This window comes from Erythrolamprus reginae, chromosome 11 (genome assembly GCF_031021105.1).
Source record: "Erythrolamprus reginae isolate rEryReg1 chromosome 11, rEryReg1.hap1, whole genome shotgun sequence".
Classification (NCBI taxonomy): Eukaryota; Metazoa; Chordata; class Lepidosauria; order Squamata; family Dipsadidae; genus Erythrolamprus; species Erythrolamprus reginae.
In genome coordinates, this window is record NC_091960.1 from 28,452,896 (window position 1) to 28,467,734 (window position 14,839).

The 14,839-nt window shown below is 43.7% G+C and overlaps 1 protein-coding gene across 2 annotated transcripts in view; it reads right to left on the reverse strand.

Annotated features, from left to right (window-relative positions):
* Positions 1-8,466, reverse strand: part of AGO1 (argonaute RISC component 1) — a 136,379-nt gene extending 127,913 nt beyond the window's left edge. The window contains exon 1 of one of the 2 annotated variants that reach the window (XM_070764751.1): positions 8,270-8,466. In XM_070764751.1, the coding sequence (XP_070620852.1) occupies positions 8,270-8,294 (25 nt within the window). In that variant the 5' untranslated portion in view covers positions 8,295-8,466. The remainder of the gene's footprint in view (positions 1-8,269) is intronic. The other variant, XM_070764752.1, reaches the window with a different exon arrangement.
* Between the last annotated feature and the right edge of the window lie 6,373 nt (positions 8,467-14,839).

The following is a 14,839-nucleotide window of genomic DNA, read 5'->3' on the forward strand; positions in this document are numbered from 1 at the left end:
AAAAATAACCAATCATGAATTTCCCCCAAAGTTCTACATATTCCTATTTGTAGCTTCACTGCAAACCTGAAAGTAACCTGGTTCCAGTTCCACATTTACCAGAGATTCTCAAACTGTGGTTCGAGGCTGGGTTGTCTCAGGCAACTTGAGACTGAGGGTTGCTTTTAAAATAAAAAAAAGTCCACCCAGATTTGGACCTGCCCAGTGGAAGCAGTGTCAACCCCACGCCAGGCATTGCTTACACAAACCCAAATAGACAATTGCAATAGCACAAAGTTTTAGAATGCCTGCACTGGAGAGATTGCAATGACATTATTTACAAGTGATCTCTTTAATTTCTTGCTCCATGCTCATCCCAATGAAGCCATGCGTAGACACATTCATTTTAGGAAGCTGTAAGATTCAGAACATTACAGACATTATTCTTAACATAGAAAAATAGAAGACTGACAGCAGAAAAAGACCTCATGCTCCATCTAGTCTGCCCTTAGACTATTTTCTGTATTTTATCTTAGAATGGATATATGTTTATCCCAGGCATGTTTAAATTCAGTTACTGTGGATTTATCTACCATGTCTGCTGGAAGTTTGTTCTAAGGATCTACTACTCTTTCAGTAAAATAATATTTTCTCACGTTGCTTTTGATCTTTCCCCCAACTAACCTCAGATTGTGTTCCCTTGTTCTTGTGTTCACTTTCCTATTAAAAACACTTCCCTCCTGGACCTTATTTAACCCTTTAACATATTTAAATGTCTCGATCATGTCCCCCCTTTTCCTTCTGTCCTCCAGACTATACAGATTGAGTTCATGAAGTCTTTCCTGATACGTTTTATGCTTAAGACCTTCCACCATTCTTGTAGCCCGTCTTTGCACCCGTTCAATTTTGTCAATATCTTTTTGTAGGTGAGGTCTCCAGAACTGAACACAGTATTATTCCAAATGGGGTCTCACCAATGCTCTATACTGCGGGATCATAATCTCCCTCTTCCTGCTTGTTATACCTCTAGCTATGCAGCCAAGCATCGCTCCTGCCTTCCTGGACTTTCCTGGACCTTATTCAACCCTCCTGCCATCCGTGTACCTTAGATAACATCTCCCATCCTCCGCAGCAAGAGGTGGGCAGCAGCAACAGGAAATACTGGGTATCGTAACCAACAATTTTGGGAGGGCACCTGGCCCACAGCTGATTGTAACTGAGAGCAGAGGCATCAAGGCAAATTCCTTGTGTGTCCAATTACACTTGGCCACTAAAACTCAATTCAATTGAATTCTATTCTATATTCTATTCTCTATTATTCTATTTTACATTCTATATTATTATTCTATTCTATTCTATTGTACTACTCTATTTTATTCCATTCCATTCTATATTATTTTTCTTTTCTCTTCTCTTCTGTTCTATTCCAAACCATTGTTGGCTTGAGAATAGTTTATGGCACGAGGCGCAATAGAATAGAATAGAATAGAATTTTATTGGCCAAGTGTGATTGGACACACAAGGAATTTGTCTTGGTGCATATGCTCTCAGCGTACATAAAATAAAATATACATTTGTCAAGAATCATGTGGTACGACACTTAATGATTGTTATAGGGGTCAAATAAGCAATGAAGAAGCAATATTAATAGAAATCTTAGGCTATAAGCAACAAGTTACAGTCATACAGTCAACATGGGAGGAAATGGGTGATAGGAATGATGAGAAAAACTAGTAGAATAGAAGTGCAGATTTAGTAGAAAGTCTGACAGTGTTGAGGGAATTATTTGTTTAGCAGAGTGATGGCGTTCAAAAAGAAACTGTTACGTTTGCAACACGTGAAGTAACAATGGCTAAACACACACACAACACTTTAATCCATGTAGCCAAACCATCATATATAATGCAATGCATGGGCCACATTAATTCTAAGGTACCACAATCCTATTGTTTGTGCTTCAAATTCACATTGATCAAGCAGCTGAAAGCTTTCAAAAGCACAGCTGCTAAGAGTGGCCTAGTTCACCCACTAGACCAGTGGTCCCCAAACTACGGCCCGCGGGCCACATGCGGCCCGCTGAGGCCATTTATCCGGCCCACGGGTAAGTGACACAACACAGTGTTCCATCTAATTTTCTATGAATAAAATGTGGTATTTTGTTAGTAACTAATATCAATCATCAAAAAAGTTGCAAAAGTTTTTTTCCCTACTTTTATCATCCAGTTACATTCATTTTCTTTTAATTAAATTCCCTCCTTAATGTTCCTTCAAAAAGTACACCAATTATATTTCTAACTTATTAACCATTATGCCAAAGTGCTTCCTTCTTTCTTTATACATTTTTCTATAAGCCAAGAAAACCTGCAATCAGATGTTAACAAAAGAAAATTAAAAACGAAACATAAACATATATGAATTTCAGACTTCTTCCCCCCCCCCTCTAAATAGTACGTTCCCATTTTGTTTTTTACTTTAAAATAAGGTATGTGCAGTGTGCATAGGGGTTTGTTCATAGGTTTTTTTTATAGTCCGGCCCTCCACCAGTCTGAGGGACAGTGAACTGGCCCCCTGTGTAAAAAGTTTGGGGACCCCTGCACTAGACTAAGCTAAAAGCCATATTCAGAAACCACCATGGGCAACATCCTTTCCTTCACTTTCACCATGGTTTGCTTTCTAAGCCACCACTGGCCAAGCCTCACAAATAGAACTTTAAACTAAGCCAAGGGGGAGGAGGTTCCAACCTTGGCAACTTTAAGGCCGGTGGATTTGAACTCCCAAAACTGGGAAATTCTGGGAATTGAAGCCCACACGTTGCCAAGGCTGGAGACCTTTGCGTCAGGGTTCCAGGAAAACACCCCCAGTGAAATAAAACTCCGAGGCTATAAGTTCCTCAAAGTTCCACTTTATTAGAGAGGTCATGTTGGCACATCTGGGGAATCTGAAAGCTTTGGGGATTTCCCCACCAACTGAAAGTTCATAACCCTGCCTCACACTCACAAGCTCATCACATAGTCCATCAAATCTTCACACTCAACTGGATATACAGTGTTCCCTCGATTTTCGCGGGGGATGAGTTCCGAGACTGCCTGCGAAAGTCGAATTTCCGTGAAGTAGAGATGCGGAAGTAAATACACTATTTGTGGCTATGAACAGTATCACAAGCCTTCCCTTAACACTTTAAACCCCTAAATTGCAATTTCCCATTCCCTTAGCAACCATTTAGATGATTACTCACCCTGTTTCTTTATTAAAGTTTATTTAAAAATATATTTATTAAAAGTGGATGAAAGTTTGGTGATGACATATGATGTCATCGGGCAGGAAAAACTGTGGTATAGGGGGGGAAAAACGCAAAGTATTTTTTAATTAATATTTTTGAAAAACCGTGGTATAGACTTTTCGTGAAGTTTGAACCCGCGAAAATTGAGGGGACACTGTAGTCTCCATGCTTTAAGCCAGGGATCTCCAAACTTGGCAAATTTAAGACTTGCGGACTTCAACTCCTAGAAGTCTTAAAGTTGCCAGGTTTGAAGTCCACAAGTCTTAAAGTTGCCAAGTTTGTCTGCTTTAATCAATCTCCACATTTTAAGCTAGGGGTCTCCGAACTTGGCAACTTTAAGACTTGTGGACTTCAACTCTGCTGGCTGGAGAATTCTAGGAGCTGAAGTCCACAAGTCTTAAAGTTGCCAAGTTTGAAATCCACAACTCTTAAATTTGCTAAGTTTGTCTGCTTTAAGCCCTAAATAAGTTTATAAACCTAAACTGGCAAAGTTGTTACAATAGGTTACAACCCCTGGAGATGCCATGACATAGCACATGAAGCCAGAACCAAGCAACTTGTATTATTAGATTAGATTTATTGGATTTATATGCCGCCCCTCTCCGCAGACTCAGGGCGGCTCACAACAATGGTGAAGAACAGTACATAGTAACAAATCTAATATTTAGCAATCTAAATTACAGTTTTAGATTAAAAAGTCCAAAAAGAAACCCCAATATATAAAAAACAACACACAATCAAATCATACACTAAAACTACATAGTCAGGGGGAAATGTCTCAGTTCCCCCATGCCTGACGGCAGAGGTGGGTTTTAAGAAGTTTACGAAAGGCAAGGAGGGTGGGGGCAATCCTGATCTCTGGGGGAAGCTGGTTCCAGAGGGTCGGAGCCACCACAGAGAAGGCTCTTCCCCTGGGTCCTGCCAGATGACATTGTTTAGTTGACGGGATCCGAAGAAGACAGACTCTGTGGGACCTAACCGGTCGCTGGGATTCGTGCGGCAGAAAGCGATCTCGCAGATAACCTGGTCCGATGCCATGAATTATTATGACGTACTACAGCGCATTACTCCCACAGTTACCATCTCAATTGGCCTCTAGTATAGTCAAAAAAGTTGACAATCACAAACATAGTTCCCTCTAAGCTGAGCAGTGAGCAATCGCTCACTTAAAAACCATCATCAACTCAGAGTTTTCCAAACCTGCCCAGAGGGAAAGAGTGAGAGGGAAGGAGAGAGAGAGGAAGAGAGGAAGAGAGAGAAACGGATAGAAAAAAAGAGAGGAAGGAAAAGAGAAAGAAAAAGAATGGGAGTAAGGAAGAGAGAAAGAAAATCAAAATCTAGTTTGAAACTAGCTCAACTATTTAAGTGGCATTTTGATATTGATAGAGTTGCCCTATTATGAGCTCACTGTTATAGACACACAGTACAGTATTTTATTTTGAAATTCTCTGAGGCAAAACAGGGTGGTTTTTTTGTTTGCTTGTTTGTTTGTTTATTATTTATTTATTTATTTATTTATTATTTCTGTGCCGCCCAGTCCCAAAGGGACTGCCGCTCAGACACTATACTTTTTCACCCAGCCCCCCAAAAAATTAGAGGGAACACTGATCACAAAGTCTTTTGCAAGTTTCTCACATTTTTTTCAATACTATCCCAATACAGCAGTCATGACCATAACTCATTCCATCACTTTGGTTGGAACCCAGTTTGGCTGTGGTCAGGAGCATTCATGGCCAGAGTTTCCATGAGAGCCAAAGAACCATAGGTTGAATCACAGACCTTGAATACCAAGAACTGAATAAGGTCCTTAGATGAGATGTAAACAAGAAAGTCCAAAACGTGGAAAAGCACTTTTAGGAGGACATGGACGGCTGAGAATTATACGTATACTGTATTTATATTATACACTGCTCAAAAAACTTAAAGGGAACACTTAAAACAACACAATATAACTCCAAGTAAATCAAACTTCTATGAAATCAAATTGTCCACTTAGGAAGCAACACTGATTGACAATCCATTTCACATGCTGTTGTGCACATTCAACTTTGTACAGAACATAAGTATTCAATGAGAATATTTCATTCATTCAGATCTAGGATGTGTTCTTTGAGTGTTCCCTTGATTTTTTTGAGCAGTATATTTACTTATAGTTATACCTATAATATATTAAAAGACAATATAATAACAATAAAATAGCATAAAGGAATAGAGTATAAGGTATTAGTATGGTACCTGTTAATACTTAGTAGTTAATATACAAATTAGCTATATGCCAATGTATCATTGTGAATTAAGATTTTCCATTAATAACAATCTATTAGTGCATCATCAATTTACTCTTCGTCACCGAGAATTTCCACAGACATACTGACAATTAAAATCCTTAGAAAAGAAAGTTTCAAAAAGCCTGGAAATGCCGGGGGCAGAGTTTCTTTAGAGGAAATTTGGAGGATGGTGATTCTGGGTTTTTGTGGGGGTTTTTTAAGAGGTGATAAAAAAAGAAATACTCCTACAGCCTTGGAGGTCACACAAAGAAAAGAACAGCTCCGGTCCTATGCCTGCCCTCTTTCCTGTCTCCTTTTTAAGTTCTCACACTTTCCATCACAATTACTTTCTGTTGCATTTACTTACACACACCTTATAATGGGAGTTGCAAACCGCTTTTTGCTCTACTTGGAGAGAGAGGAGAGAAGGCAACTACCCTCAGCTTCCCTTGGCTTCTGTTCTCCTTTATCTGTCTGCATCCCCCTTTCAGATACACAAGTCACAGCTCTGACCCAAGTTAGGAACATAGAAACATAGAAGATTGACGGCAGAAAAAGATCTCATGGTCCATCTGCCCTTATACTATTTCCTATATTTTATCTTAGGATGGATCTATGTTTATCCCAAGTTGGGTATCATCGAAGCCTCTCTGATATTTCCCCAAGGAGCCCTGGTACCTCCTTCCTTTCAAACACCTGCTTCTCCATTCAGAGAGACCCTCCAAAAATGAGCCGCTCTATCTGTCTTCTCACTTATCCAATCACTGCTTGTTCATCATGTACCTGCTGATGTTTTGGAAGTAAGAAGACTTCCCAAGTTGATGGTTTACAGTCTCAACCTTATTCCAGATTTTGGGGAGGGGGGCATTAGTTTCAGTAAAAGTGGTGCCCCCAACTTACTAGACTGTACATTGATTCGCTGGGTCCCAACACACTGAACTGCTGTATGAACGCAAACACAGGAAGGGTTTTGAGCTACTCGGGCTGGATTCACCCTCCCTAATAAATTTCATTCTAGCTTGGAAGCTTCGGTGGGTTCTGTTGAATGCCAAGTCCATTTGGTTAAGGGCCTGGTCCTTTGTGACCCAGTGGCAGATGGGAGGTGAGAAGAGACCTGAGATGGACCACCCCAGGGGTAGGCAAAGTTGGCTCTTCTACGACATATGGACTTCAACTCCCAGAATTCCTGAGCTAGCATGATTGGCTCTGGAATCCTGGGAATTCAAGTCCACAAGTCACGGAAGAGCCAACTTTGCCCACCCAGTGCTGGCGGGAAGTGGGGGGCGGCCCCGCAAAGTGGGCTGCCCCCCACTGGTGGGACCTGCAAAAAGAGTCACCACTCCGTCCCCTCAAAAACTGGGGACATTCTTTTTTCATTCCACCCAGCCGGAAGGACCACTGAGTTAACAAGGTGTCCCGTTTAAGCGCTGTTGACGCTCTTCAACCAACCAAGACTTCTCCTCCTCATCCGAGCTGGTCCACAGTCTCCTCTCTCTGGCTGTGCCTGGGTTGGAGCCCACCTTCTAAGCCTGGTACTCAGAGGCGACACTACACATTCCTTTTCTCAGAGGTGGGCTGCTAAGGTGGAACGGTGTGCTCGCCCCTCCTGGCTCTGAGTGCTAGTGGACTCCAGCGCAATTCTGCTAGCGCACCTGGGCAGGGAGCGAAATCACGCTCGGACACGCAGGTGCGCATCTGCGTGTCCGAGCGTGATTTCGCTCCCTGCCCAGGTGCGGTAGCAGAATTACGCTGGACTCCGCTAGTATTCAGAGCCATGGTGGGCGCGCACACGCCACTGTTCCACCTTAGTAGCCCCCCTCTGCCTTTCCCCCCCTCCACCCCCTCCCAAGTCTAAGGCTTCAAGAGTGTCTCCTCCAAAAGGCCAAGCCACCCCCCTGGCTGACCCCAAGCCTTTCCACAGAGAGCTCAAGCAGGTTTCCCCCAGACCCCAGACTCATTTCGGATTCCTGCTCCCCTTCCCCACCTCTTCACATCCATCTCAATGTCTTTACCCCCCTTCCCGATTTTGTCTCTGCACGCTCCCCCTTGTTTTTCCAGCCCTTTATCCCCCCTCAAGTCATCTACAATCTCAGCCAGTCTCCAAAGCCCCCTTTTCCCACCCTCCCCTTCCCCCAATGCAAGTTGGGGAGTTTTCCCTCTTCCAGGAGCCACCCCTCTGCTTCCAACAAGCCCCTCCACCCCATCCTGACCCCAGAGCATCTTCATCAGCCAACACTCTCCCCGGGGGCAGTTGGTAAGCCCCCCACCATTGCAAAATCCCTTTCTCTCTCTTGTCCTCCGGCCCCCTGCCCTCCTTGGTTAGCAGATCCTTTGCTTGCCCCCCACCCCTCCCCTCTGGAACTTAGCAGACCCCCCCCACCTCCAAAGCTGGGCCCCCTCCTCACGTCCAGCTCGGGCCTCGCCTCGCCTGCAGCCCCGTCCCCAACGCTGCCCCCCCCCGAAACCACTTTCACCCCCAGCCCACTTTCACCTCCATTGTTCTTCCACCAACCGGGCGCCCTCTGCAACCCTGGCCGCGTCCCCCCCCCCCCGCTCGGGGGTCCCCAAGCCCAGAAGCCCCCCTGCACACGCCTTTGCAAAAGCCCGGCCTCGCTCTCGCTTCTTCGGAGAGACCCCCTCTTCCTCCCCCCCCCCCCATATTTATTGCACGGGCTGCCGGACCGATTGCATGCCCCCCTCCCCGCCTCCCGCTGCACGCTGCCCCCTTTCCCGGGCGGGCTACCTGCTCCCGAGGGACCCGCTTCCATCCCATCCACGCGGGCGGCGCCCCGGAGCGGGGAGGAGGGAGGAGGAGGAAGGCGCGCGCGCGAGTGAGGGAGGCGGCTGAAGGAGAGGCCCCCCCCCGCCCCGTCCTCCGAAGGCGCACCGGGACCTGGGCGCCGCTGCAAGCCGCAGCCTCTGCTCGGGACGAGCCCGGGATTCCCGGGACTGCGCCTGCGCGGCAGCTCGTCCAACCAGCGGCGCCGCAGGCTGGGGAAGAGGGAGGCGCGGGGGGAGCGAAGGCGAGGAGTGGAGCAAAGGGGTAAAGAAACGAGGGAAAGAACCCCACACTTCCGAAGCCGGTGGGATGATGATAATAATGATAATGATAATGATAATGATAATGATAATAATAATAATAATAATAATAATAATAATAATAATAATAATAATAATAATAATATATGGAATAATATATGAATAAAAAAGTATGGAATAAGAAAATATGGATCATCGACATCGCAATCCCAGGAGACAGCAGAATAGAGGAGAAACAGCTAGAGAAATTAGTGAAATATGAAGATCTAAAAATCTAAAAATCGAGCTGCAATGACTCTGGCATAAGCCCGTGAAAGTGGTCCCAGTGGTACTTGGCACGCTGGGCGCAGTACCAAAGGATCTCAGTGGACATTTGAAAGCCATTGGAATTGACAAAATCTCCATCTGTCAATTGCAAAAGGCCGCTTTACTGGGATCGGCAAACATAATTTGCCGCTACATCACGCAGTCCTAGGTGCTTGACATAATAATAACAATAACAACAACAATAACTATAAGTATAACAATTATTATAATTATAATTTATTAGATTTGTATTAAAAACTGTTAAAAACCCTTATAAAAACAATCATACAGTCCAGACAAACCATGCATAAATGGAACAGCTAGGAGTATGTCAATTTCCCCATGCTTGGTGACATAGGTGGGTTTTCAGAAGTTTGTGAAAAGCAAGGAGTGTGGGGGCAGCCCTAATCTCCGGGGGGAGTTGATTCCAGAGAGCCGGGGCCGCCACAGAGAAGGCTCTTCCCCTGGGTTCCGCCAGACGACATTGTTTAGTCAACGGGACCCGGAGAAGGCCAACTCTGTGGGACCTTATTGGTCGCTGGGATTTGTGTGGCAGAAGGCGGTCCTGAAGGTATTCTGGTCCAATGCCATGTAGGGCTTTATAGGTCATAACCAACACTTTGAATTGTGACCAGAAACTGATTGGCAGTCAGTACAGGCCACGGTGTGTTGATGAGACATGGGCTGCTCATTGGAACCCGGTGGGGCGGCGGGAGAGGGAAATTTTGGCCCACAATAGCACTGGGCTGGGATTGCAGCCAGCCTCCCTCTCTACCCTTCAGGAGGGAGCAACAATTAGGGAATGGGAAGCTGCCGGGAGCCAAATAAATTTAAAACCTCGAGACCGTCAAATGAGCTTAATGCCCAAAGGAGTTTCCAGCCTCAGCAATCGCCTCTCCCAGAATTCCTGGGGAATCCCCAAGGTGGTTGGGGAATTCTGGGGAAGGCTCCCTCCATCTTCAAGTTCTGCCTTAACTATAGTTCATAAAATCATATACCAAAAAGTCCTTCTAGTTAGTGACTACTTAGAAACATAGGTTGACAGCAGAAAAAGACCTCTAAGTCTGCCCTTATACTATTTCCTGTATTTTATCTTAGGATGGATATATGTTTATCCCAGGGATGTTTAAATTCAGTTACTGTGGATTTACCAACCACGTCTGCTGGAAGTTTGTTCCAAGCATCTACTGTACTACTCTTTCAGTAAAATAATATTTTCTCACGTTGCTTTTGATCTTTCCCCCAACTAACCTCAGATTGTGTCCCCTTGTTCTTGTGTTCACTTTCATATTAAAAACACTTCCCTCCTGAACCTTATTTAACCCTTTCACATATTTAAATGTTTCGATCATGTCCCCCCTTTCCCTTCTGTCCTCCAGACTAGGCAGATGGAGTTCATGAAGTCTTTCTTGATAGGTTTTATGCTTAAGACCTTCCACCGCTTTTTTGACATCTAAAATGAAGATGACACTACACAGATTGGGTTTTTTACCTTTATGTGATGTGTAAATATATATATATATATAGTGTGTTGCATTAATGTAATCAATGACCTGCTACGGAGAAAAACAAGTGACCAGTTCGGTCCCACAGAGTTGGCCTTCTCCGGGTCCCGTCGACTAAACAATGTCGTTTGGTGGGACGCAGGGTAAGGGCCTTCTCTGTGGTGGCCCCGACCCTCTGGAACCAGCTCCCCCCAGAGATTAGAATTGTCCCCACCCTCCTCGCCTTTCATAAGCTCCACTTCTGTCGTCAGGCATGGGGGAATTGAGATACTGTATTCCTTTCCCCCCAGGCCTATACAATTTATGCATAGTATGTTTGTGTGTATGTTTGGTTTTTTAATAAGGGTTTTTAGATATTTTAAATATTAGATTTGTTATATGCTGTTTTATTACTGTTGTTAGCCGCCCCAACTCTACGGAGAGGGGCGGCATACAAATCTAATAAAAAAATAAATGAATAAATAAACAAACAAATAAATAAATAAAAAATAAATAAAAATTTTATTTCTGCACGCAACAAAAACATTTTGAACTCCGGGGGCGGGGGGATGGATCCAAACGCTCAATAAATTGCATGCTGGCAGATGTCATGCATTGGCGGTTGTGATGCATGTCTTGAGCGACAGGGAGCCGCAGCAGAGGGATGGAAGAGCCACATGCGACTCCAGAGCCATGGATTGCAGACCAGATAGAGGATGGCGCACCAGTGGCGCATGGTGCACTGTGGGTGCAGCTTAGATTCCCTTGCATGTGCATGCGCACATCCAACGTATTTTTGCTTCATGTGCAAGCGCAGAAGCAAACTCTTGTGAGGGGACGCACGCACAAGAGAGATTTTGGCAACTTTTAAGATTTGTGGGACTTCCACTCCCAGAATAGCTGGCAGGATAATTCTGGGAGTTGGAGTCCACAAGTTTTAAAGTTGCCAAGTTTGGGGACCCCTGCTATTAGTCTGAAGATCTTCATCTCTCTCTGCTTTGATAGAATTATAGCTGGATGAAGAATTCTGGGAGTTGGAGTCCACAAATCTTCAAGTTTAAAGACTTCTCTGATTTGAGGCAAGTAGAGCAGAGATTCCATAGATCCCCCCCTCCTCTTTTCCTGTTGCCAACAAAGGAATTCACCGCTGGTGCCCCTTAGTGGAGATCTGAGGGAAGGACAAGGAAGTCACCCAGCTTCTTCTGTGTTCATTACCAGGCATTTCTTTGAGTGAGTTTCCCTTGCTGGCACCTAAGTTTGTTTGTTGTTAATCAAATATGTAGGCCAGTGATGGCGAACCTATGGCACAGGTGCCACAGATGGGACACAGAGCCATATCTGCTGGCACGCGAGCCGTTGCCCTAGCTCAGCTCCAGTGTCCTTGTGTGTGCTGGCCAGCTGATTTTGGCTCTCACGGAGGCTCTGGGAGGGCGTTTTTGGCTTCCAGAGAGCCTCCGGGATGGTGTTTTTACCCTCCCCTGGCTCCAGGGAAATCTTTGGAGCTTGGGGAGGGTGAAACATGAGCCTACTGGGCCCAACAGAAGTTGGGAAACAGGCTGTTTCTGGTCCTCCCGGTGGTGGTGGAAGCTATTTTTGCCCTCCCAGGCATTGAATTATGAGTGTGGGCACTCACATATTTATTTATTTACATATGCACGATAGTGCACTTCCGCACCCGAGGGGAAAAAAAGGTTTGCCATCACTGGTGTAGGCTGTCCAATTCTCAATGATTCTAGGCATTAATTATGAAGCCAATTCAGGTGGTTTGACAGGATATTTTTTAGACATCTCTATGGTGCGAACTGAAGACTCTAGCTAGCTTGCAACATCAGGAATGCAGTTATGGAGGAAATCATAAAATCCATCTGTAGACGCAATGCAACTAGAAGCCAAGATGCAACCCCCTACAACTAAGGCTATCATAGTTGTTGTAAAACAGGGGGTCCCCAAACTTTGCAACTTTAAGACTTGTGGACTTCAACTCCCAGAATTCTCCAGCCTATGCTGGAGAAGTCCACAAGTCAGAGTTTCCAGGCCTTGTTCTTAATGCTTCAAGGCACTTTAATAAAGACAGGACTTTGAACACACATCAAAGCTGCCCTTCTGACTTTTGGGGCACACTTTTAATGGGCCCAGAAGTGGATGTAAAGACTTCAAATAAACACAAAGTTAGCTGTTCTGTGCCAAATTCCAATTTAACAGATAAGTCAACTTAGCTTACTTCACATTAAGCCGTAAGCAGAATTTAAAATCAAATGTACAAGCATGTATTTTAACTTGGGCACCTGCATTTCTCCAAGGTTACCTCAACCACAAGAAATAGTAACCTCTGAATAGAAGGCTATCTTTTAATCTTTACATTAAGATTGCACAGCACAAGTGCCAAAAATTGATGGGTAAAACCAACAGGTGTAGTCACAACTACGGTAAATCTTGGCTCGAAACATCCAGGTTGGGTGAGAATCATACTTATATAATATTTTGCACTGTGTAAAGAAGGATTTCATTTTGTGAGTTATCAAGCTACTGCAATTTCTCATTATGATCTAAAATTTAATATTACTAGAGGGAGGCGCAAAACTCGTATTTAAGCACACTTAAAAAGGACACGTCAGGGGTGAAATGCTACCGGTTTGAGCGTAGTAGTAGTGGCAACCGCCTATGGTTTGGAGAACCGGTAGCGGCAGCATCAAGAAACTCCGCCCAACTGCCTGGGCGTCGCCATTTTCTTTTTTTGCATGTACAATGGTGGCACGTGCACTTCCAAACCAGTAGGAAAGGTAAGTAGATTTCACCGCTGGGCCATGTACTTCATCATCAGACTGGTTGACTATTTCTGTTGATGAAGGTAAGCTTTCGTAAGCTCCTTAAAACCCACCTTTGTCGTCAGGCATGGGGGAACTGAGATGTTCCCTTACCCCTGGGCCTATACAATTTATGTAGGGTATGCTTGTGTGTATGTTTGGTTTTTTAAATAAGGGTTTTAAAAATTATTTTAAATATTAGATTTGTTACATATTGTTTCATTATTGTTGTTAACCGCCCCGAGTCTACGGAGAGGGGCGGCATACAAATCTAATAAATAAACAAACAAACAAACAACATAGGTTTTCTCTCTGGAGAGATGTAGTATGTTAATGTAAAATACTGTATAATACAAAATAAATGTATCATCCAGTTACATACACATCATGAACTAGAGAAGGGTTCAATGGTTATTATACCTGCCTTCTTCAGTAAATTCTGCTTAGAGTTTACTTTGACTGCAATGCCAAGGTCCCATAGTTGATAACTTTTTTAAGTTAGCCATAACAAAAAAATTATCTCTGGTTACGTTATCAGTGTTTCCCAACCTTGGCAACTTGAAGATATCTGGACTTCAACTCCCAGAATTCCCCAGCCAGCATTTGGTGGCTGGGGAATTCTGGGAGTTGAAGTCCAAATATATTCAAATTGCCAAGGTTGGGAAACACTGACATTATATTGATTCAAATGCCATTAAAGTCAAGGTTTCTGAGACAAGCATGTTTACTTTATATTTAACATTCTTTGCTTCATACCCAAGATTTCACTTGGTTCTTAAATATTCCAAATTTCAACTTCTCAAGCATCTGGTTTACAATCAGGCATCCAAATATTATTTAAAATTCCATTTCATGCCTTTTGTTTCTATCATGAATCTTATCAGTAGCACACTTGTTTTAGAATGAAAATAAAAAGGCAAGGTTTGTTTTTTTATTGCACACCGAAGAAAAAACGTTTGGCAACAAATGCCTTTATTTTTTTGGACACATGAACACAAAATCCCTGCAGGCTAAAAAAAAAAAAGAGAGAGAGAAAAAAATACATTGCAATTATACACAGCCAGCATATCGCAATGGGGGAGGGAGGCCCTGTTAACCTACCCATCCCAGAGTTTCTTTGAAAGAAAAATTACCTCGTATTGCTATAGACATACATCCAGTCCAATTTAATAAAATACAATTTATAACATTACAAGTCTAACAGTATAGAAACAAACAAACAAAAGAAAATCACATCAGTCAAAAATGAACATATGCCAACAAGTTTTACGTACAAAGTCCAGGCCCTAGACATAGAAATATCATGAAAGTGTCAATAGCAAGGTATAAAGAAACCCTTAATTGATATCCACTTATCATCTTTCCTCAATTTGCACAAGGGAAAAAACCTTGCAGTTGAAACAGTATTGATACAATGCCCTCGGAACTCTGCTTTACGAAAATGAAAACAGAGGAACGGCCTTGCCATCGAGCAAGAAGGGGGAAAAAGGACCCACAGCATTATCAACAAAGGTAGTTTTCTTGGCAGGAGTGGGAAGAACTGATGGGAGGTTGGGTGACCTGTCGTGAGAAGAGTCATGCGCCCTTTTCCCCACCATGCAAAGATCCTTGATATTGGGCCGCAGGAGAAGACGACTTCTCTGGATCAAAGAAACGTGGAACATCTTCTGCATCTGATTT